The sequence below is a fragment of the Phaethon aethereus genome (assembly GCF_964289735.1).
Source record: "Phaethon aethereus genome assembly, chromosome: 4".
Taxonomy (NCBI): domain Eukaryota; kingdom Metazoa; phylum Chordata; class Aves; order Phaethontiformes; family Phaethontidae; genus Phaethon; species Phaethon aethereus.
In genome coordinates, this window is record NC_138578.1 from 17481820 (window position 1) to 17504214 (window position 22395).

General features: G+C 37.8%; 1 protein-coding gene across 1 annotated transcript in view; it reads right to left on the minus strand.

The window, feature by feature from the left end:
• Window positions 1–389: 389 nt before the first annotated feature.
• Window positions 390–22395, minus strand: part of IQCM (IQ motif containing M) — a gene marked incomplete at both ends in the record, with an annotated part of 111313 nt that continues 89307 nt past the window's right edge. The window contains 2 exon segments of the mRNA XM_081999612.1: window positions 390–425; window positions 427–500. Coding sequence (XP_081855738.1) covers window positions 390–425; window positions 427–500 — 110 coding nt within the window.

Below are 22395 nucleotides of genomic sequence, written 5' to 3' on the forward strand. Positions count from 1 at the left end.
TACAGTTTAAAGAAAAAAGACTTAAAAAGAGAAACCCTCTGGCTTATATGTTGCCCTAGGAAGGTTACCGGTTGGTGCAGTTTTACATTTTTCTTATCAATTGACTGTGTTGTAGTGTTTTGATCTTTGAATGCACTATGTACGTTGCACACTGATTCACCCTATCATATGCAAATTGATACATATGTTTTTTAAAACGGTCTAAAATTATGTAACCTTCTGGATTTTCACGTTTTTTATTTTTATATCCTTGTTAAGGAGGTCTTCAACATGAAGGAGTCCTGTGTCCCGCTTACTCTCAGATGTAATAATCTTCCCCTACAAAAGATTGTCTCTACACTGGAACTTGATTTCTAAAGATCTCACCAGCTACTTTTCATGCAGTGGCATCAGAAATCCTGATCAGAGAAGTGATTTTCTTTTCCACTCTCTCAATGAAGAAGTTGCTAATGCAGCTGACACTCGAAAATCAGCTTTCTTTGACTTTCGATGGGAAAATGCTGCAATAAAAAATAAACATTTATTAATTAGAAGTAAGTTTAATACTGAGAAGTTTGACAACAAAGGCCAAACACATTTCAACACTAAAACCCCCAAATCCTACATTCTTGGGAGAAGACTGATAAATGTCTTTTCCCAGCTGAGATTATTTAGAAAACCTAGGATGAATTTTCAGACTGTTTCAAGGAGACCAAGCTCATATTCTAAATAAACAAGTTATGAGCCAGAGTGACTTGACCTGACTCTCTTTACAGAACTGTATTTGCAAGCAAAGCTCAGTTCAAGTGTCCAAGAAAGATGTGAAATTCCTAAGTTATTCCTAGTTTCAATTACTGGATTCCCCATAGCCATTAAATTTGCAGGGCCTGTAGAACTGTTTTCCATGTGATCAAAGAGAAATTACTGCTGTTTTGGATTACTCTAAATTCTTTATGAAACTTTTTTAATTTGTAAACTTCATAACACATCCTTAATTTGGCCATGCTATAACATACAGTTTTTGAGTTTCAGCATTTGCTAGCATAGTTGCTCAGTAACATTTTTTATTTTTTTTAGAAAAGGAAAAGTTGAGCCAGATATATGAAATGCAATCCTTACAAAAAAAGATAAAGAGTGATTTTGAACATTTTATAAAGCAAAATAATGGAAAAGGAAGATATTTACCGTGTGGTCCTGTAACCCCAGGAATCTCCCTATTTTATTTATTCTGGCCTGAAGTGGGGCCTTCTTTTGGTGTAGATGAATGGGAGAGCTCATTTATGAAATTTTTCTCATCCTCACCAAGCCAAGGAAGAAAAATATCACCAGCACGTGACAAGAGGAAACACTCCTAAAATGCAAAGGAAAGGGGAGTGCTAGGGAGCCAGGTATGATTGCATTAGGCACACAAGGTCATGCTTCACATGCTTCGCCAAGAATACAAAAATACCTATTTTTACAATTAAAAGGTAAGTTCACAGTAAGAGGGGGAAAAAAACCTGCTTTCTGTACTGCATTCATGAAGCAGCCCCTTACCAACTCAGCTTGTTGCACAAAAGTGCCTCAAACAGTAAATACTCATTTGAAAATAGGACCAACATCACCCAGAGCTGTGTTCTTGGTATGTGTTTTGGCTTGCTTTAAAGTAAAATAAAATAACATATATTTAGCTTTAAAATGGCACATATTTGGCACAGTTTTGATGAATAGGAGTTTACCATGTGGATATTACTTTCTACAGAAAATAGACTATTCAAAAGAAATAACAAGAGCAGGATGCTTTCTAATATGTTCCAAAAGTAGAGAAAACAAACACACACACACAGAGACAAACAAACAAACAAACAAAAGACTTCTTTCCACAAATACTTTCACATGTGAGAAAACAGCACTTCGCTGCCTCCACGCCAGTTGTTATTTTTGCAGGAAGGAGGACCGATTCACTTCTGACAAGACTAGGATTAATGCCATTGGAGTAACAGGTAGTCAAATAACTTCCATAGACGTAAACCAACTTTTTCTTTTTTCTTTTGAAACTATTTGTCATTAATACAACTGAGGATTCAAATGATGCACACAGACGCATGCACGCACAGCCCTGTTTCATGTATTTAACCAGTGCCACACCACTGAAAAACGTTGGGTCAACAAGTCCCACAAACAGTGCTGATGGTGAAGTTGCAAGGTGAGGCTGGCAGGAGGCTTTGTGTGGCAGACAGACTTTGTGGGGTAGGTTGGGGACTAGGCAGGAGGTGAAGACCTATTTCAAGAGATTTCCTTCCTGCATCACTCTGGTCAACACAGCCAACACCATTTTGGCCACTGTGTTACTCCTGCTGTGCCTCAATTTCAAACATGTTCCTTATGAATCCACTTAAAAGATTATTTGCACCTTTAGCATTCTGACAGAGCAATGCAGTCTTTGGTGATGGTCTCCAACTGGAAAATATAATTGGAATCACTGGAGAATAATTATAAAGAGTAGAGAAAGAAACAATTGCCAAGAACATTTATATTATGATTTCAAAGTCTAACCAAGCTTCTCCTCCATCAGTAGTGAAAACAAGGAGACAGGAGGAGAATAACAACATAAGGGATAAGAAAGAGAAGCAGCTGGAAGAAATAAGCAGGAAGCCCCAGAATGGAAATTCTCTTGGCAGGATCTGTGGAAAATAGATCCATATCCATAGAGCTGAACTGTATAAAACAATCCATTACCAAATAAAGATTTAAATAATATACATATTTAAACTTTGCTATTACCTATTCTGCTCAAGTAAGGAAAAAAAAAAGGGAACTTTGATAGTTTAGAGAATAGTCCAAATAAGAACTGAAATTGATTTCTTCCTCTGCATGGTCCCCTTGGTCTCTTCAGGTTTTGCACATGGAGACTGTCTCACCAAAGCTTTCCTTGTTGGATAGAGTACTTGTGGCTTCTCCAAGTCTCATCAGCACTGAGATATGTCAGAAGTGGGACTGGGTAGTAGGAAGTACGGGAAACAACGCCAGAAGTATTTCATCAAAAAAAACCCAAGAAGCAGCATGTTGTTAAACCAACAAAAAACTGACCACACAAAGTGTCCTTCACAATTACTCCTCAAGATACTTATAGAGCAGATAAACAAAAAGCTGCTGCAAGCCAGCTCTCCAAGACAAATCCATGCTACCTAAAAACTGACTGCTAGTGTTCACACATGAAGCTGTACAAGTATACTGCACAGCAGAGGCAGCCACTTTACAACTTCTTCATGACACATTGTAATGAGATACTGATACTGAATATTTTTCCTGTAGCCAAAAAAATGGGAAAGTGTAAAACAGATCATTTAAGTGAATTGACATGTCCATTTCTGCAACTGTACATTGCTTTTGATAAATGCCTCGAACGCACTTTGTGACTGTGGTAGTTAGGATAATACTGAACCCTTTTGCAACCATCAATTATCTACTATTTTATAAAGAGCTATAGAAAAATTGTGTATCGCATGGTGTTAAAAGTGCAGCAGCAAATATACATGTTACATTGGCCAGTGTCAGAGGTACAGCAGCCTAATTTACCCTGGACAAAGTTACCCCAAACTTAATGAAGGCAGAATTGTACGACTTTGTCACACGGTCAGCTGCAAATCTAACTGCAAGTTCTAGTCACATAGGAAAGATAGAGAACTACAAATGATTCTTAAGGAAAAGGATTTTTAGGTAGTATCACAAATACAGGTATCCAGATTTTGCACAGCTGGCCACCGAAAACTTCTGAAATTGAAGATGAATTCAAGCATGACCTGGAACACCGGCAGGTAAAGCAAAGAGGGTCAGTTTGGATCCTTCCACAAGAAGGGAGCTATAGGCAGAAATCTTTGGTGGCCTCTCTTGAGCTTCCTAGCATGAACGAATCATATTTAAGTTGCTTTTCAATTTTAAGATATTATGTGCATTAGAGAAGCGTAAGTCACCTTGCCTGTTTAGATGGATGCTATTGCATCTGTTTACTGCCATTAGACATTAAAAGTACAGTTATAGTCATTAAAAAGGACTATGAAGACATATCATTTTATTTTTGAACCACTGGTGTTCCTGTAACTACTTCGGATCAAAACTATTTTTATAACAAAAATAATTTCTTGTGGGTTTTTTTCTTTTTTACTTGTTTCCTTTTTCACTTCAGCTCTTTGCAGAAGCAATGAAGGTATAAAAGCAGTCTCAGTCCTATATTGGCTTGAGTTAGCAGCAATAATGTAACGTAAATTTCTGTTGCAAAAAAATTCATTAAAAGCAAAGATGACAGCTTGACTTTCAGATCACAGGCAGAGTTACAGGGCTGGCATGTAAAGAAAAAAAAATCACATTCTTATTGGATATGGAATTCTCTGAGATAATAAATATGGAAACCTGTAATGACATTTTTGGTCAGTGTCCTGAATATAACTAATAATCAGAGAGTCTGCTGTTTCACAACCTTGGCTGTCATTTACAGTTATGCATAGGCAGATTTCCCAATTCACTACACTGGCAACACAAATAAAAAGTAAGATGTACAGAGGGATGTGAACAATGGGAAAAAGAAAAGAATTCTAGCAGAAATGCAGAGATGGCTGAGCATTAGAAAGTTTAGAACTTTTCTCTACTTTTGTTAGCTAAATTTGGGGTTGAGAAGAGCAGGCGGGCCCTCGTCCATGAGGAATGACATTGCCCCACAGGGGCTCGGGGGAAAGGCTGCCAGCTCATGGAGACACAGCTTCACCTTGACTTCAGAGCAGCACTGATGACCAAAAGTTCAACAGTGTTGCCTGTCCCAGTGAAAAAAAGATTCCTCTGCCTTAAGCATGTCTTTTAAAGTTGGCAAATCCAATGTAACAGCACTTGGAGAAGCCTCCAAGGCTGCAGTGACCTGAGTCTCTGAAAGCTCCTGAGAGACAAATATGGCAATTTTAGAGGAAGCCTATACTTAACACTACAAATAAATTTCAAATTCACAAATTGTGAATACATACAATGTTATGTATATCATCTAAAGTCATGGGATCCTCTTAATATATGATTTTATGATCGTATGAACCTCTGAAAATACATGCAATTGAATACCAGCTCTCACTGTCCATGTCCCGCAATGGGTCCAGTGATTACTATGTATATAACAGCTTGGAAAAGCTGATGTCTCAAATAATTCATTATTATTTTAAATTCAGAAGCACAAAAGCAAGAAGAATGTAATTTCAAAATGAGTAGAAGTGACAACAGAAAGCAACAAACAATAAAAGACAAACAATACTGAGATATTATCTAAGTTACAAACTTGAAAATATTCTATTCTATCTTTTTGACACGTAATACGAAGCCACTTCATCATGTCTCCATTAGCACTTCCGATATCTTAGCTACAGTAGATATATACGTATGCTGATATGGGATTGTGTTCTGTGTGTTATGGTTGGTTATATATTTCTCAAAAGTTAATCCACTTCAAAATTTATTAAGCAGTAAACCTAAAATTCTATTAACCTTAATGGGATTTACACAAGGGAATTCACACTTAATATGGATGCAACACTGATGCTTAAAACGGTTGCCAGGAAAAAAAAGACAGGCTTAGTGTAGTTAAAGCAAAGCCATCACATTTTCTATTTATGTAGTCCTTCACAAGGGTAATCCTCTGTGTATTAAGGAGAGAAGAAAAAGCCACAGATTGGTTAGTATTTAAGCTTCTCAGATGCCAAGTGAGATAACTGCATTTGCCAATAAAGGGTGGTCTTATTGGTGTGGAACTAACAAACATTGGTAGAAGGATGGGAAGGCATTATCTTCGGTTTTCTTAGGGGTCCTGAAAGTGCTATTGCTCACATTTTCTATAATGCTGTACAGTAACACTGCTGTTAGAATACATTCCCTGTAATACAATATATGTGTGATATAATGAATACAAATTCACATTCTCCATGTACCAGCCATTCCTAACAACCGAACTAAAGTAAAACTCCTCAGATTTTTCTCAAGAGAATACCCGTCTCTATTGTTTCCAGGGTAAAATTTATTGTGGAGTAGCCTCTAAATCACCTAGTTAACACATGAGAGATGACTGACTTTAGAAAGGCTTGAGTAAGAATTCAGTTTTCCGAGAAGAAATTTACTGTATGCAAAGTACCAAAATGTAAGATTGCTGAAGAGCTGAGATTTCAATGGGAGAGAACAGGAGATCCTGAGCTTTGTTCAAAGAGGACCACTTAATGGTGGGTACATCAGAGTGAGGGCTGCAGAGAAAAACACTGGGACCCTGGGGCTTCATGCCTCACCTGTGTCAGGGAGGAAAGGCATTTGGAGCAGACCCTGCTGCAGGAGTGACAGCAGAAGCTGGAGAGCATTTTGGCTCCTGCAGGTACAAAGGTAGGACTCCCTGAGCTTTCGAGCATTGTGGGACGACACACAGGAGCTGTAACAAGCAGTTAACTCTTCTGAGGATGGCCACAGTTAAGAAGTTGTCTTTGAAGTGGTTTCATGCGTTTCAAAGTGGTGTGTCAGACACATTTTGGGTACTCATATGATAGAAAGGTTGAATTATTTGTCCTGGCACTTTGTCCTAGGAGTATGCTTCACTCACAGCAAGCAATGTTACCCAGGTGGTATCTTGCCCTAGCAGCCTCATACACCAGTCTCAGTGAAAACATTTGTAATATTGAGGTCTAATCTTCTGCAGAATAAAATCAAATAAAAGCCCTCGGAACAATCATGAAGGAATTAGAAAAAGAAAATCTTGTGCAAATTACTAGAAACATCTCAGACTTCACAAGGTTCCTAATTTGGATTCCCTGACATAAAAATAGCAGCCTGGAAAAAACCTACTGAAATAATGCTGTGGTACAAATAAATCAGTGCTTTTAGAATAAACCACATTGTAAATGCACTTGGATACGCTGACATTAACATGCAGTCTGAAATGATGAAAAAGAATCACTTCCTTCCTTATGCTACTTTTCTTTCATTAGGAATCAAATATTCACAAAATAAAGCCTTTCTCATGCTCTTAACATATTTGCCCTTCTTTGACAATGCAACCCTGACACCCCAATACTAACATAAAGCTTTCTAATACAGATTTGCAGCTAGAAAAAAAGCTGGTTTGTTATTCCATTCATGTCATTCTGCCCAGAAGTGTTTTGAAGACAACCATTTTAAAGCCAGTAGAGTTCCTCTCTGCACAACATGATCTGCTGTGTCAACATTCTTCATTAGCTAAGATCAACTATGCAAAAATCTGAAAATGAGATTAGACACCGCAGAGATGAATTTAATGGCAACTATCTTCTGAACACAGAGATAATGTGATTTTGGTCTTACAGTAAGCTTTCTCATACACAGAATCACAGCCAGGCTACGTACTGTGAATCTAAGCCTGGATCTTTTCTCTCCATGTGGGTAGAAGGTTCATTTGCAAAGCCATTTGCATTCAAAGATTTGGGGCTTCTGTATTTTGGATTGCCTTCTCCCCTTCATCACATAATTGCAATAAGAGAAATATGACAGAAAGTGATTTCTCTACACATACGAGACAGGAATCCTGAAATTGTGATTGACTTTGGTCATAGCAACTGGTCTTCCTAGAAAAAAGAAAAGGAAACACAGGAAGGAAGTCCAGAGCCAATCTTTTAATAAAATGCCTGAGAATGGACAGTCAGGTACCAAAATCTTCACCTGAAAAACCACTCGACACAGCATGAAATAGAAGAGATTTTTTTCATAAGCCCACCAAACTTAATGGAACCTTTTCCTGACACCCAAACCCATAGGATCAAGGCTCATCTCTGTAAGCGGAGCCTGTCGGACCCATGGGGGCTTGGAGCCTTTCCGCACTGCAGCGTACAAAGGCACCAGCTACGGACCGCAACGAAGAGGCAGGGCTAGGCATGAACCCCGTAATGGTTTCGGTACTGGCTGCCAATGCAGAACACGCCAACTTCTCGTCAGAGCACGGACAGACCTCTTGATGGCCTAGATTGCACAGGCAGGCGAAGAGCCAGCGTGGTGCGTGAGGTCTCCCGTCACTTGCTGCTCTCCCAGACAAGCACTTAGGTTCCCACCGAACCCCTTCAACACTAAGTTTAATACCTAGTCCCGTGTTGGGTAGGAACAGCAAGTAGTTCCCCACAGTGGCTGCACTCTCCAAGCAGGGGTTAGAAATAGTGTCTACATACCTACCTGGTTCAGAAAAGCAGATGAGGCATCCCGCAGAGCTTTCTCTTGAACCCTCTAACCTGCAGGGTGAGAAAACTGAGTACCTCTGAACATTTATGCCATAGTCCCTTGTGGTGCTCTGAACGTCACGCTAAGATCCTTGAAACAAATAACTGCATTGCTCATCCTGCATTTCCATTTTTTGTAGTGATATTGAGGAATATTTTACATTCAAATGCTATCTGTCTTGAATTAATGAGGATAAGAAGCGTGCAGTACGTTGCTACATATTTTCAGTAGCCCTTATGTTGTTTTCACCCTGTGAATGTTCTTGAGGGGAAATATACCACAAGAAAAGACATATATGAAAGCAAAAAAGTAGTTATAATGAGAATATATATATTCTCTCTCCCTTCCTACTCATGTATCTGTCTTTATTCTTTCTGCAAAAGATCCACATGGCTGATGGGCCACATGAGAAAGCATACAGAGAAATATTAAGCAAGGAAAAAAAAAAAAGAAAAGGTTTATTCCCCTTAAAAAACTGCAGCAAATGGAGAACTGGCACAATAATTCTTTCCTAATATTCTAAATTCTTTACTGTCTCCAATCCTATTCAGTGAGGACACAGCCACTGCATCTGTACTTCCTTGATAATTTATCATGCTACCCCATGTTCCAGTAACCATCTTCCTCAAATGTCCAGGTGAAGCATCAGTCTGGATCAACACATATCCAGTCATAACTCCGTGCTGCTAAAATGCACACACCAGGAAACAGAGGTGCACACAGGTTCGTGCACACGGACGCAGGAATTCAGAAGACCAGCAATCTGGACAAACACAGATAGGACATCTGTGGGCTGGCTGTCCAAGACCAGTTTATTTTCTGCTTTATTTCCTGGTTCACCAGTCATGTTATATATAGATGTGTGTGTGTGTAATGTACATATATGTATGCATATATGTAAGCATATATATATGATCTTTTCTTCTCAAGTTTGTACTTGTATTACCCTCAAATATACAATTAAATCATTATAAAGTTCACTGTATTATTTAAAATACTACTTACAAGTTTCTATACGTCATTGCATCGCTTTTTAAAGAAATTAATGAAATTGCTTTTACATAGCATCACAATTTATTTTAGATGAATATACAGCTTTAATAGAATTAATATTTAACAGATTTCTGCAATCTGTCCAAGACTGTTTGCTAAAGAACAATATTATTTCTACTGCTGCCTTTGAAGCAAGAATTCCTTGAACTCTGAGAAACTGAGAAAATTAGGCTTTCACAACCGAATATTAGATCACGTCTTCATACAACGTTCCTGAAGCATGCAAACATACTCACACATCTAGGAAGCTGTTGAGAGCTATAAAATCTCTCTCATGCAAGTAATCCTTACTCAGCCTTTAGTCAAATTCCAACCATTCAACAAAGCTTGTAATTTCCTGAAAAGTCAACATTTTCTTTCAGAGAAAGTGACCGGGGCGTCAGGTGACGAAATAGAAATGCTGAAATAAAAATCCTAAATCAAGAGTTTAAGAGATAATGCATACTACTCAATTAAATCCCTTTGCATTTTTTTCCTCCATTTTGCCAAGACATATTTTTCAATAATTTTTATATCTGGGAGCAAAAAACTCCTCATCAGCTAAAAGCCAGTACAAAGTTAGCAACAAACATATCCTTCGTCCTATGAGGATTTACTATTTTATCAATGGGTGAATCTTGGGAAAACAACACTTAAGTCTTCTGTCAGAATTAACTGACCTGTATAAATAACTATAAATAAAAATATTTTATGCTTTTGAGGCTTCTAAATTTTGTTGTTCTCTGTATTTTCATCTCTCATAGATACAAAAATTTATCAAGAATAATTCTGCTCTGAGAAACTATGATGGTTAAACACTATGGTCTGTACATTCATGACATCAGACATAGACCATCAGAAAATGGGAAACTTCTGTGCAAACTGCAAAGACTTATGGCAATTACTTCTATGAATCCTGATCTTTACAGGGCAAGCAAAGAAATTGCAGCACAGCACAAATTTTCCCTTTTTTAGGGCTATTATTACTAGTTGATGGAAAATTGTCTTCAAAATTACTATGATGGTTATAAACCATGCATGAATGTAATGCAAGCAACTAAAAATATATTAGACTGGGTTTCCTTGTTAAATCACAATAATCTCTTCTCTTGATGCACTCTGTTTATTTGAGGTGACCTCAAAGACCGTTCCATTTACGGTCTGTATTTAGCCCCATAATAGGGTAGTTAAAATAATTTCTATACAAAATCTGTAGAGAAATTTAGGGTCCTTCCCTATTAACAGGAAAAACAGAAGGTAATGGTATATGAGTAAAGGGGATGGTCACTGGAAATGCACATTGGACAGTTACTCAGATGCCCAATTCCATGAGTGAGTGTATTTTTCCCCCCTTGTTATGCCCCAATATTTGCTGTATCTTGGGCACGTTCTCCAACCCTCAAAAAGTAGACTGAGAGTAGAAACTGAGTTTTTCCACTCATTGTTATTGAGGAAGCCTCCTGAAACCTTTACTTCATCCTTGCCAAAGGCGCAGCAGGGGGCCCACTTCTTTCAGGACCATCACAATATTTTGAAGCCTTTCTTTTCCAATTTTCTTGTTAGCTCACAGAATCAAAGAATGGTTGAGGATGGAAAAGACCCCTGCAGCGCATCTTGTCCAGCCCCGCTGCTCAAGCAGGGCCACTTACAGCAGGTTGCCCAGGAACATGTCTAGATGACTTTTGAGTATCTTTGAGGATGCAGACACCACAACCTCTCAAGGAAGCCTGTGCCAGTGCTCAGTCACCCTCACAGTAAAGAAGTGTTTCCAGATGTTCAGATAGAACCTGCTGTGTTTCAGTTTGTGCCCATTTCCTCTTCCCTGGTCTTCCTTTTGCTACATATGTACTCGTAGAAGCCCTTTATACTGTCTTTGACATCCCTCACCAGCTCCAGTTCCAGGTGGCCTTTGACTTTCCTCAGTGTCCCTGCATACTCGGACAGTGTCTCTATATTTCTCCCAGGTTACCTGTCCCTGCTTCCACCTTCTCTATACTTCCTTTTTGTGTTTGAGTTTGGACAGGAGCTCCTTGCTCATCCATGCAGGCCTTCTGGCATTTTTCCTTGACTTTCTGCTCTTTGGGATGGACTGCTCTTGAGCTTGGAGGAGTTGACTCTTGAATATCAACCAACTTTCTTGGACTCCTCTTTCCTCTAGTGCCTTATCCCATAGGACTCTTTCAAGCAGTTCCTTGAAGGGGCTAAAATCTGTTCTTCTGAAGTCCTGAGTTGTGATCTTGATGTTTTGCCCTGTTCCCTCTTCTCCTGTTCCTAAAATCAACCATTTCTTAGTCATTGCAGCCAAGGTTGCCTTTGACCTTCACATCCCCAGCAAGCCCTTCTTTGTTTGTAAGTATGACATCCAGCAGATTACCTCCCCTCATTGATTCCTCTATCACTTTTGTCAAGAAGTTGTCATCAATGGTCTCCTAGAATCTCCTTTTGCCCTGCTGTGTTATCCCTCCAGCAGATACTGGAGTGGTTAAAATCCCCCAGGAGGACCAGAGTCTGTGAATGCAAGGCTTTCTACTTCTAGCTTTTAGTAGAAGGCCTCATCCACCTGTTTTTTCTGATGAGGCTGCCTATAGCAGACATCCACTACGATGTCTCCCACTCCCATAAGCTCTCAGTTGGCTTTTCATCCATCCCCAGGCAGAGCTCCTGGCACTCCAGCTACTTTCTCACATAAAGACCAACTCCCCTCTTTAGGAAGCGTGTCCTTCCTAAAGAGCCTATATCACTCCACTGCAGCACTCTAGCCATGCAAGCCATCCTACCGTGTCTCCATTGTCCCAAGAAGACCACAGCCCTGCACCTCCATACAGATCTCTCATTCATCATGTCCATTCCATATACTGCATGTGTTAGCGTGCAGGCACCTCAGAGAGGCACTCTGGCATGTGTATTTCCCAAAAAGGGAAATATTATTCCTTTATATATAATATATAATATATTATATATCTAATCTAATATAATATAATATTCCCCATAATGGTGTCTTGCAGGCACTTCCTTGCTTACATGCAAATGCTTGGGGTGACTTTGCTTAAGCCCTACTTTGTTGATCATGTGTTCCCTTCATTCACATCAGCCCAGGCCCTTGCAGAAGACCCACGCAGCATGGTAGAGCCTTGTTTTTTAGCTGTTGTCGTCCTTTTTTTACATAGGCCCTGAGTAAAAAATCCCAAAGCCTCTGGTAAGGACATTGCCAAACTACTTCCAAGCCTCACCCAAAAGATCTGCCTTGCTACCACGTTTCAGAGCTCTACCCTGTTCCCAGTAGTCACCGAGTCTTTGCAATAAAAACTCCTAATGCCCATATGTGGCAAGCATTTGCTGTTTACATAGCCATTAGCCAATCTTTCCAGAAGATTTCTTTCTTGCATGCCATTTTCTTACTCGGGTTACAAGTGCAAAAAACAGAGGCCTGTAGTAATATGTTTTAACAGGCAAAAACTCAAACATGAAGTCACAGCCACAATTTTTTTCAGATGTTCTTTTCAGCATAGTCTTAGGACAACTGAAAAAGCATTTTTTTTTTCTGCTTTCATAGTAAGATTTAGTTTAAAAGATTTTTTTCTTCAGGCTGATATCTGCATTGAAGGCAAGATTTAATCAAGATTTACATTGCTTAATACCACTTTGCAGAGCTTTGATTGATTGATTCAGCCTTCCCTTAGTCATATGACAAATTAATGGAATAAAGGATGAATAGTATCTTTATCAGGTCTCTCCATGCTCTGTCATGTTCACGCCAACATTAGCAAAACTGCTTTTTAAGATCAGTCTAAAGAAAAGGTCAAAGCCTATCACAAACTACTGTATCAAAGAAATATGTGAATTTTTCCTTGTTCCATATTCTCCTTAGCCTCCCACTACAATTATTAAATTACAGGGTATTAATAGAAACTAAATAAAGCACTCAGAAAAGACGAATTCCAAAGACGCAAAATTCAAATGCCAAATAGAGAGCATGCAATTAGGTTCTTAAATAATTCTTATCACATTTCATGCTAATATTAGCTCTTCCAAAAAACAATAGAAAACTGCAATAGTCCTGGAGACACTCCACTGAAACAGCATAGTGAGGCACAGAGAAGAATCTTGGTGAATTCTTGTATTTTGATGTTATGCACAAATAACATTTATATCCAGTTACAATAGTAAAAATAATTTTGCACTCCAAAAAGAATTTGTAATATTTATATGGTGATACTGAGAATTTTTTTTTTTTCCTGAACCAATGCAATAGCAAAAATGAGGCTTTTCCACTTAGATTTTTCAGAGAGTACAAATTAGCACAAACTTTTACTTAATTGGGCTCTTCAAGTAAGTACGCAGCAATGAGCATTAGTCTCTCCTCATTGCTTTTTAAAACCTTTATGTCTATCCAGGTCCCATAGCCTTACAGATTTTAATGGCCCTAATGAAGAAAAAGAGCATTGTTATTCAATTTGACTCAAGCAGATCTCGATTCAGAATGACAACGTCGCCATTCACAATGCTATTGTTAGAGTTGTGTCATCCTTTCTGTTTTAAATCTTGTTTTTCAGGAGTTTTTTAACTTGCCAGTAATTTTTCTTCCTTGAATATCAGGCTTAGCAAATAAAGTTGGTTAGTCAGTTGGTCAGTCTCTCTGTCTGTCTATTATCTATACACATAATCAAGATGCCTGCAGTACACAATGCTGCCTGACAGAATCATCCATTTGGTGAGTAATTCAGAAAACCACTTTATACAGCTCAAAATCACCGTTCTAAAAAGTGGGGTTTGGCAAATGATTTACCCACCATATAGTCAAATTAACTTGGATTTCCCAATGACAAAAAGAATCTAATCGAATATTTGCAGGACTGAGTTTTAAATATTTGCTTGTTATGGCTTGTACTCTTTGCACGTACTTGCATCAAGGAAGGCAAAGGGAATACAAGTCCCATCTTTTTTGCTAAGTGAAAAAAAGAGTGAAAGCCATTGCATTTCAGGAGGAAACGTAGGATCTGCAGATCCCTAAACTGTGCAAGTATCATTTCTCATAGATCATCATGGCCATTACTCAATTCCTTTTGAGAATGGTCATGTGGGCAGTCCCAAGAGACTGAGATTTTGGTGCACCAGGTCTGCGCAACCACCTCAATAGACAGAAATATTCCATCTTCTTCTTTTCATATTAGAACTGCTTTGGCCTCTTGTGATTGTGGATGCCTGACTACCATCCTCGAAGAACGTCAACACATCTACAATACAGCTCAGCTCTCACACCTTCTACATCCTACGTTCCCACAGGATTTTCTTTGGCTAACCCAAACAGCCCATCTGCCTTGCACGTGGTTGGAATGTGAAGATCTCTTCTGTTTCATAAAACTGGTCACTACACTGTTGCTCCTACATATTAATGATGCTAGAAAAGCTGCCTCAGATTTAAGTCTCCTTTGCTTCCATGTGCTGTATTGGTAACCCTAAAATGGATTTTCTACTTTCTAAGTGGGCTGTGATCCAAACCAGGACCATAACCTGGAGTTAGATGCCATCTCAGCATGACATCAGATATTCATTTTGTTTGCAATAACATACACCAAGAACTAGCTGGAGCAGGAATGGAAGTTGGGTATTAGCTGAACTTCCTCAGCAGAGCAGCTCTCAGACAACAAATTATTATATCTAGAAGAAACTATTACTTTCTAAATTCTGGGCCAGCTACTGGGAAAAATCAGAAGATGAGAAGAACAGATGGTTCTCTCTCAGACCAGGAGAGACTGAAGGGAGACAGTAGGATTGAGAGCAAGTGAAAAAAACTAATATCTGAACTCCTCTTCCCTCGACTTCCTCTCCTCCCCGTCTTCTCTCCTAAGAACTAAATAATGTAAGTTTGGAATAACTCGTATGGCTGCAGAAGGCACCAAAAGAGTACCAGAGCCTGGAGAAAAATCTTTCAGCCCATGAGAACTGCACTCACAGAGCCACACTTGATCGGCCCAAAATGCTCAGTAAGTGAAAGCAGGTTTCTGGACGAAAATAATTACTTACTGGTTTAGGCTTAAATCCTTGCCCTGGAGCTGACATCGGATGTCAGATTAGATATAGAGTTCTGTATTCTCCTTCATTTAAGTGTTGCCTACAATGGAGATTTAAATAATCTCTTTTTCTCTGAAAAGCATTTTCAATATCAGATAAACAATATATCAGCTGTTTTACTAAATAACGTTTCTATACAGACAGCTGTATCTATTACGTATATCCACGAAGGTGGCCGACTTGATTTCCTAATCAGAAGGTTTTTAAAACATGTTTTCTTCCTCTAAAAGGTGATCGCTTTAAGATCACCATTGCAGAAGTGAAAGTTTCCCATTTACTAGCTGGCAGTATAGTCAGAATATGCTTTGAGCTGACTAGATGTATTATCACCTGTCAGCTATTTAGAGCTCCTATTAATTTAGAAGATAGACCCGCACCGAGTAGGGGAAAACTACATCTGCTTCCAGACATCAAAGTGACATTTCCTGGAAGGAAAATGCCCCACCTGTTCACTGTAGTCTTTGGAGCTGCCAATAGGGCAAGCAGATAGTATTTTCAGGATAACCAGCTGAAAACAGATTAGCCGGTATTAAAACTTTGCCACTGCGTTATTAACTCCAGTACGTTGCTCAGGACTGGAAGCATTTGTATTAAATATGGCACCTGCTGGAGACTATAGCAGAGGAGAAATCAGGTGCAGGAATAAGGCCAGTAACAATGGCTGGGGGGGCAAAATGCACTGAAATAAATGGATTCCTATCTGCTAGTACTTTGACTCGAAACTGTCTCCTCATTGATGCTTAGCACTTCTTAACAACATGGCCAATGTTCTATTGACCTACGAGTCTATCAATCCCAGAGCCTGGTTTTATGTGATGTAGCAATGAAAATAACTGCAGGAATGCAGCTCCTTATGTCTCTGCAAATAATTTGTCATACTCACCAGCCAGTATTGAGATGTCATCAGGAACTCAAACAATCAGATCACTAAAATCATTGGTTCAAATTTCTTAATTTGAATTATATCTCCTGACATGACTTTCCTGCTAATAAAGGAAGGAGTTTGCTAAGCAACAGCTTCAGCATTTCTTCTTGTGATTGAAACCCTGAGAGCAGTGATAAATACTAGAAAGTTGAGTGCCTGGGCCATAGAAAATACTCAGCAATCTGATTCCTGTTACATTAAAAATTTCCATTGGCGTCAGGTGAAATAGATGTAAGCAATGCTTTACCTATAGTACCCAAAGCAAGTGCAAGCAGGCATTTTAGCAGGATTACAAAGCATGTAGTTTGCATTGATACAAAGACAGACAATTCATTCACTAAGTATTTTGCATATTTTTAAACTATTTCATTTTTAAACATTATAGACAAACAACATAAACCCATTTGTGAAAACTAGCACACTAACTACTTGGTCAGGCAAAAAGAATGTAAATAGGTGTATGGTAATAAACAGTAAATGTGTTTCAGGAGCCAAAAAAGTAGGATTTAAAGAATGTCTAGTTTCATAAAATACAACTCACTTTTGGGGTTTTATAAATCAATCTTGCCAACGGATTTCACATCCTAAGGACTGCAAGCATGAATCACAGATTTGACAGTACCAAATTTCTTGACTGTACACATGAAGCTATATTCGTGTTTGGTTAATTGATAAAGTGTCTTTTAAAACAAAACCCCTCTCTAATACAATTGTCTTACTCCCCTCACACTAGCCTTGCTTTTCTTAAAACTATCAGGAAGATACTAAACTATCTCCGGATATCTATCTGAGAAGGGTAGGTGGCAATTGTGATGTTAAAAAACAACCGTTATTCTGAAACCCTGTCTTGCTTACGGCTTCATCTTTCTGGGTATTACGTTCTTTAACTGTAACATTGCGATTTTGGTTTCTAATGGATCTGACTTCAGGGTTACACTTGTATCTTTCCCAACAGAATTTTGAAATACAGCTCTTCTTGCTGTGGAATTCTAAAGCTTTTAAGTTATTAAAATTGTATGTCTTTGTATATTTGCTATAGTTATAATACAGTTCGGTAATTTCTTTGAGGTAATTATGGTCCTCTGAAGTCAAGGCTTTGTTGAAACCGCTGGCTGAGTCAAACCTGAATGGCTTTTAGAATTTGCTCAGAATTTTCTTCTGCTATCTACCCTGAACTGAGAAAAATGTTAGCTAATCAGTTGATTTACTGATTGCACATCTATGCCAATAACCACAAAAGATGAAACTTAAATTTTCCTTTTGTATGTAGTGTTATAATTCGGGGACTAAAAGATAACACGAATTTCCTACTCTACTAGTTCTTCATAAAGAACTGCATGCACTTCACTATTTTATATGAATTATGAAATCCTTATTCAAGGGAGCTCTCAAACAGTAGGCAAGAACTATAACAAACCCCACATATTTTGCTACCATTTCTAAAGAATGGACTAGTAGTATAGTTAATAAATAGGGTATTTTCATTATCTTTCCTGTTCAGGAGATGAATTTAATTCAATATTCTTATAACTAGAAGCAGAATGTTTCAGATTAAACTAATTTTCCAGCACCCTGGTTAATTTCCAAGGAAAAAATATTTTCAGTCCTTTTTTTTATAGCACAGATTTCTGCATGTAACTGTTGGGACACAAATTACCTCCAGAATATTTACAGAGCAGGACGAATATTTCTTGTTCCGCCATGAATGGATCAACAATGTTTCTCAGAACTTTAAATCCCTAATTCAAGGGCAGAATTCCAGCTAGATTCATACTGGAATCCTTTATGATCTCTTTGTAAGATCTTTGCAGACCTTTAAGATATCTCGATTTTATAAACTCTCTAACAAAGTCTAAGTTGAGTCTGGATTTCAATTAGGATTCATGTTCTTGGCCCACTAGGTTGATAAGTAACTCCATTCAATCATGTAATTGCAAATAATAAAAAAAAAAATCTCTTTATGATACTATTTGATTATCGTTCCTTAGAAAGGATTATATCTTGCTTCATGATAAGCAGCAAATGACAATCCAGTAATAAACAGCAGTTAAGAAAAGAACATACAAATACTTTTGGCTGTTACCTTTTATATTTTTAAAATTTGTCTTGGTTCACAATGAAATAATGATACTTCAGTTAAGCAGAACTTTTAAAAAGTGACAGCTTGATTAAAATTTTTCTCTTTTATTTTGAAGGGTTTGAAATTTGTATTTCAAATACATTAAAGGAGATTTTTAAACAAAAAAGTATCACTGAAGAATACTGACATCTTTCACTCAGACGATGCAGAAAAAAGGATGCTGAGTACTTCAGCCAAAAATAAAAATACTTTAAAAATCAGTAGCTGCATTTTCCTTAAATAATTTGATGTGATAAAATAAACAATAATTATATATGCATAATATTAATATATTATAAGTTTATGCATAAATGCATGTATGTATGTGCAAATATATATATAACTCTCTATTTCTCATTATTAAAGTCTTTTGGAATGTTTTTTCTTAGCAGATGTGTTATGTTGTGTTTGTTTTCAAAAACTGGTAAAGAAATGCTAGACTAATACCGGTCCTCAGAAGCTGCAATGAATTATGCTTTACGTTTAAGAAATATCAGTTCAGTCTAGTAGATGTAGAACAGATTAGAAATTATCCTAAACCCGCACTTCTAGGATTCTAGATAATCCTAGAATATTTCAAAATGGTTCAGGCTTGATAATGAGAATACATGCCCAGAATAATTTGAGTACTCAGTGGCATTTTTCCATAATTCTACCTTGGGCATGTCTCTGCATCTTTTGAGCAATCTTTCAGATGAACAGGCTTGAGTAATGCAAGGCCTATTTGAAAGTCAGTATGAAGTCTTCATGCTCCATTACTTGTGTTTCAGTGGGCTCAGTTAATCGAATTAAGAAACAGAAATAGAACTATGAGATTTAATTGACTAGTCACAAACATGCACACAGGTCAGAATTCAAACTCTGACTTTCAAATGTGATGGATGAAATTTTAGAAAACTGCAGCCACTCCAAGAACCTCTGAAACAGGGAATTAGACAAGTGTTGACTTTTCTCAAATTATTGGATATATTTCATTGCTAAATTATTACCAACCCGTGTGCCACATTCACAGAATCATGTGAAAAAACAACTAGAAGGGATGTGACTTCTCCCTTTTGCCTTCTTCTAAAGAAATTTCAAACGCTATTTTTCGCTTTTCGTTAAACAAAATTCTTCCTTTCTGAGCAGTCAAGCTGTCATTCCCAATATTTTAAAACGACTTTTAGGCTGAATTTTACTTCAGGTTCCTTTGATATCCAGCACAGCCCAGGAAGCTAAGGTGTGCTCTGATGTGAAATGCCACATAGAAAAAGAGCCACAATCGCTAAGAGGCCACTGCATCATCTACAACTTCTACACTCATGTTGATGCGCAGCTTTTCTGTCCTGCTGCATACCCCGCAAACAGCTAGAAAAGAAAAGCCTTGCAGCAGAGAGCGTGAGCTTCCATTTGTGAGTCCAAACGCTGCATTCCAATATGCTTTTTAGAGACAGCTTTACAATCCCCCAAACTATAGCAAGCTATACTGCCAGGCTAAGAAAGAGGAAGAAGCAGCTCTGCAAAAATGCAAAGGAAAAAATATAAACATTCAGTAGATACTGCTAGCCTAGCCCACTGGGCATATATTGTTGGTCACAGCATGGATCTGACACTGTGGGGTATATTTACAGCATGGGGTATGGAGAACTACATACACAAACAATCGTGAGAACAGTGTATTTTTTCTTATGTGAAATGCATTGAAAATTTACCCTGTTGAGATGTAAACAGGGAACTGGATTGTTGTGGAAATTCTACTGGTTTGTGTGCTTTTTAAGTGTTGAATTTTCTTTTTAAGTGATCAAAAGTCACAACAGTCAAAGAAGGCAAAGACCACATATTGCTCTAATTCTGGTCTTCATGACATCTTGCAGAGATTAATGCTTGAAAGATATTATTAGAAATTTTTATTCCTTTATCCCAAACTGACACCATATGAAAAGCTTGCCATGATAGCTCTTCAATATCTTCCCTTTTTATTTTTGAAGCTGTACCATGTAAGTTAAACTGGGAAAATCACATCAAAGCTAAAAGAAACAGCTAATATGCACTACATACAGACATTTAAACACCTGCCATATCCTCTCTTGCTCACGTAGTAGAATAATCACTCTACCCCTTGAAGTATGAGCCCTTCACCCTTCTGTTTTACATTGCTTCCTCTCTGCCTCTTTCTTCCCCCATGGAATCGCTGAGTCCATGTTTACAAATCTTCTCCTCACATACATGATAAGACCAGACAATATTAGAATTCTCCTAATCGGTAGGACACGGTACTTTTAGGGCCTTCTGACCACAGTTTAGTCCAGCAGCGAAAGGAAAGGTTGGTGTAACGGTGTCAGTTCTGAACACTGCCAGGAAACTGTCCCTGGGAGAGCTAGCGACGAGTACACAGGCTGCCGTGAGCATACACCAGCATGTCATAAGGGACGGATCTACACCACCACTGAACACTTCCATTGACTTCTAGAGGCTCTGGTAGTAAACACTGCGTTTCTAAATCAGTTTCTCAAGGAAAGGCTTCTCTTCAAAAACCTTTTGCAACCTTAATTCTCCATTTGGATTAACTACACAAAATCCGTTGCTGTACCATCAATATAGATAACTTCAAGATAACATATATATTTCCAGCAAGCACAGTAACATTAAATTTTTGTAGTATTGCTTCTTTGTTGCAGTAAAACATTGAAAAAAGTCTTATTTTATGACAAGAAAAATCCCAGCATGTCCTGGTTCCATAGAGGAACAAGACTGTTGTAACAGATAAAGTAAAAAATTGTGTCCTTCCTTTAACTATCAAAAGGAAATATTTTACCAGAAGCCGAATAGAGAAAAGCTGACTCCATGTCACCATTGATAGTGTTATAAAGCTTAGTGTTTATTCCAAATTGCCCACACAGCAAAATAAAAGTATTGATCAACGACCCATGCCATTATTGAAATAAGGAAACCATGCCTTCTTTCACCTAAAAGCACTTTAGAAAAGTGAATTTGAAATACTGTCCCAGTTTCAAATATCAAAACTGTGATATATGGAAAGTTGAAATGCTTACAAAAGTTACCACAGTGACAAAATTCCATGTGAATTAAACCTCGATGTCCTGACTTTTTAATCAGTAAAGCAATATGAATACAAGAGCTGGCAAATAAATTGAGTAGGAAGATGCATTTTCATATAGTCATTTTTTCAAGGGGAAATTAATATTATCTTCCATTTTCCAGTTAAAAAATACAGTGAAGATTACTCATCCTTAAAAAAGATGCTAGCACATTACTTACTGGTAATGTAAGAGCAATAATAGTTGACATAAGAACAGAAGTGTTATGAAAACATGCCTTCTGTATCAATGATATGAAACAGACTATTGTATTTAAAAAAGTTTAAAAGCTTAATTTCTGCTTATTTGAGCATGTGTAGAGTTTTTATACTTAGATTAGAAATTAAGGGCACACTGCACCAGAATCCATAATCTACATATATGCTATAAATATATGCCTATAGGAAATTTCACTTTTGAATTAAATACAATCACAGTTGAAGGATTATTTACCTTGGCTTAGATCTTTACCAAATACTAAAGCCCAGCCTGCAGATGAGTTGGTAAGTGGGTGTTCACTGCTTCACAGTTATCTGCTGAAAGCTCAATGTATCTCAGAAGCCACAGAAACAGACACAGTAAACAGAAAAGGGCTGTATGAATCTCGTAGTGCTTATGAGTATTAATGGTGGAATACACAATAAATTTCCAGGGCTATTCAGAGCTAAAATGCTGATTGGAAGAGGAGTCTGGGCTACAGAAAGCCCTCCTTCAACAGACTAATCTCTTTTCAAGGCAACTACTGCATCTCTCTTGTCAACCAGTTTAATAACTACCGTAACTCAAGATGATGCAATAGTCTGGTCACTGAGGAAAAAAGCTCGAAATCCCTCCAGAGGTAGATCTTACCATATACATCATAATCTCATTTGAAGATTTACTTTTGTCTCCTCCACTATTCTTGTCTGTGTTATAATCAAAATCTCACAGACCAGTAAGATCTAAAAAAGCATTTTAAA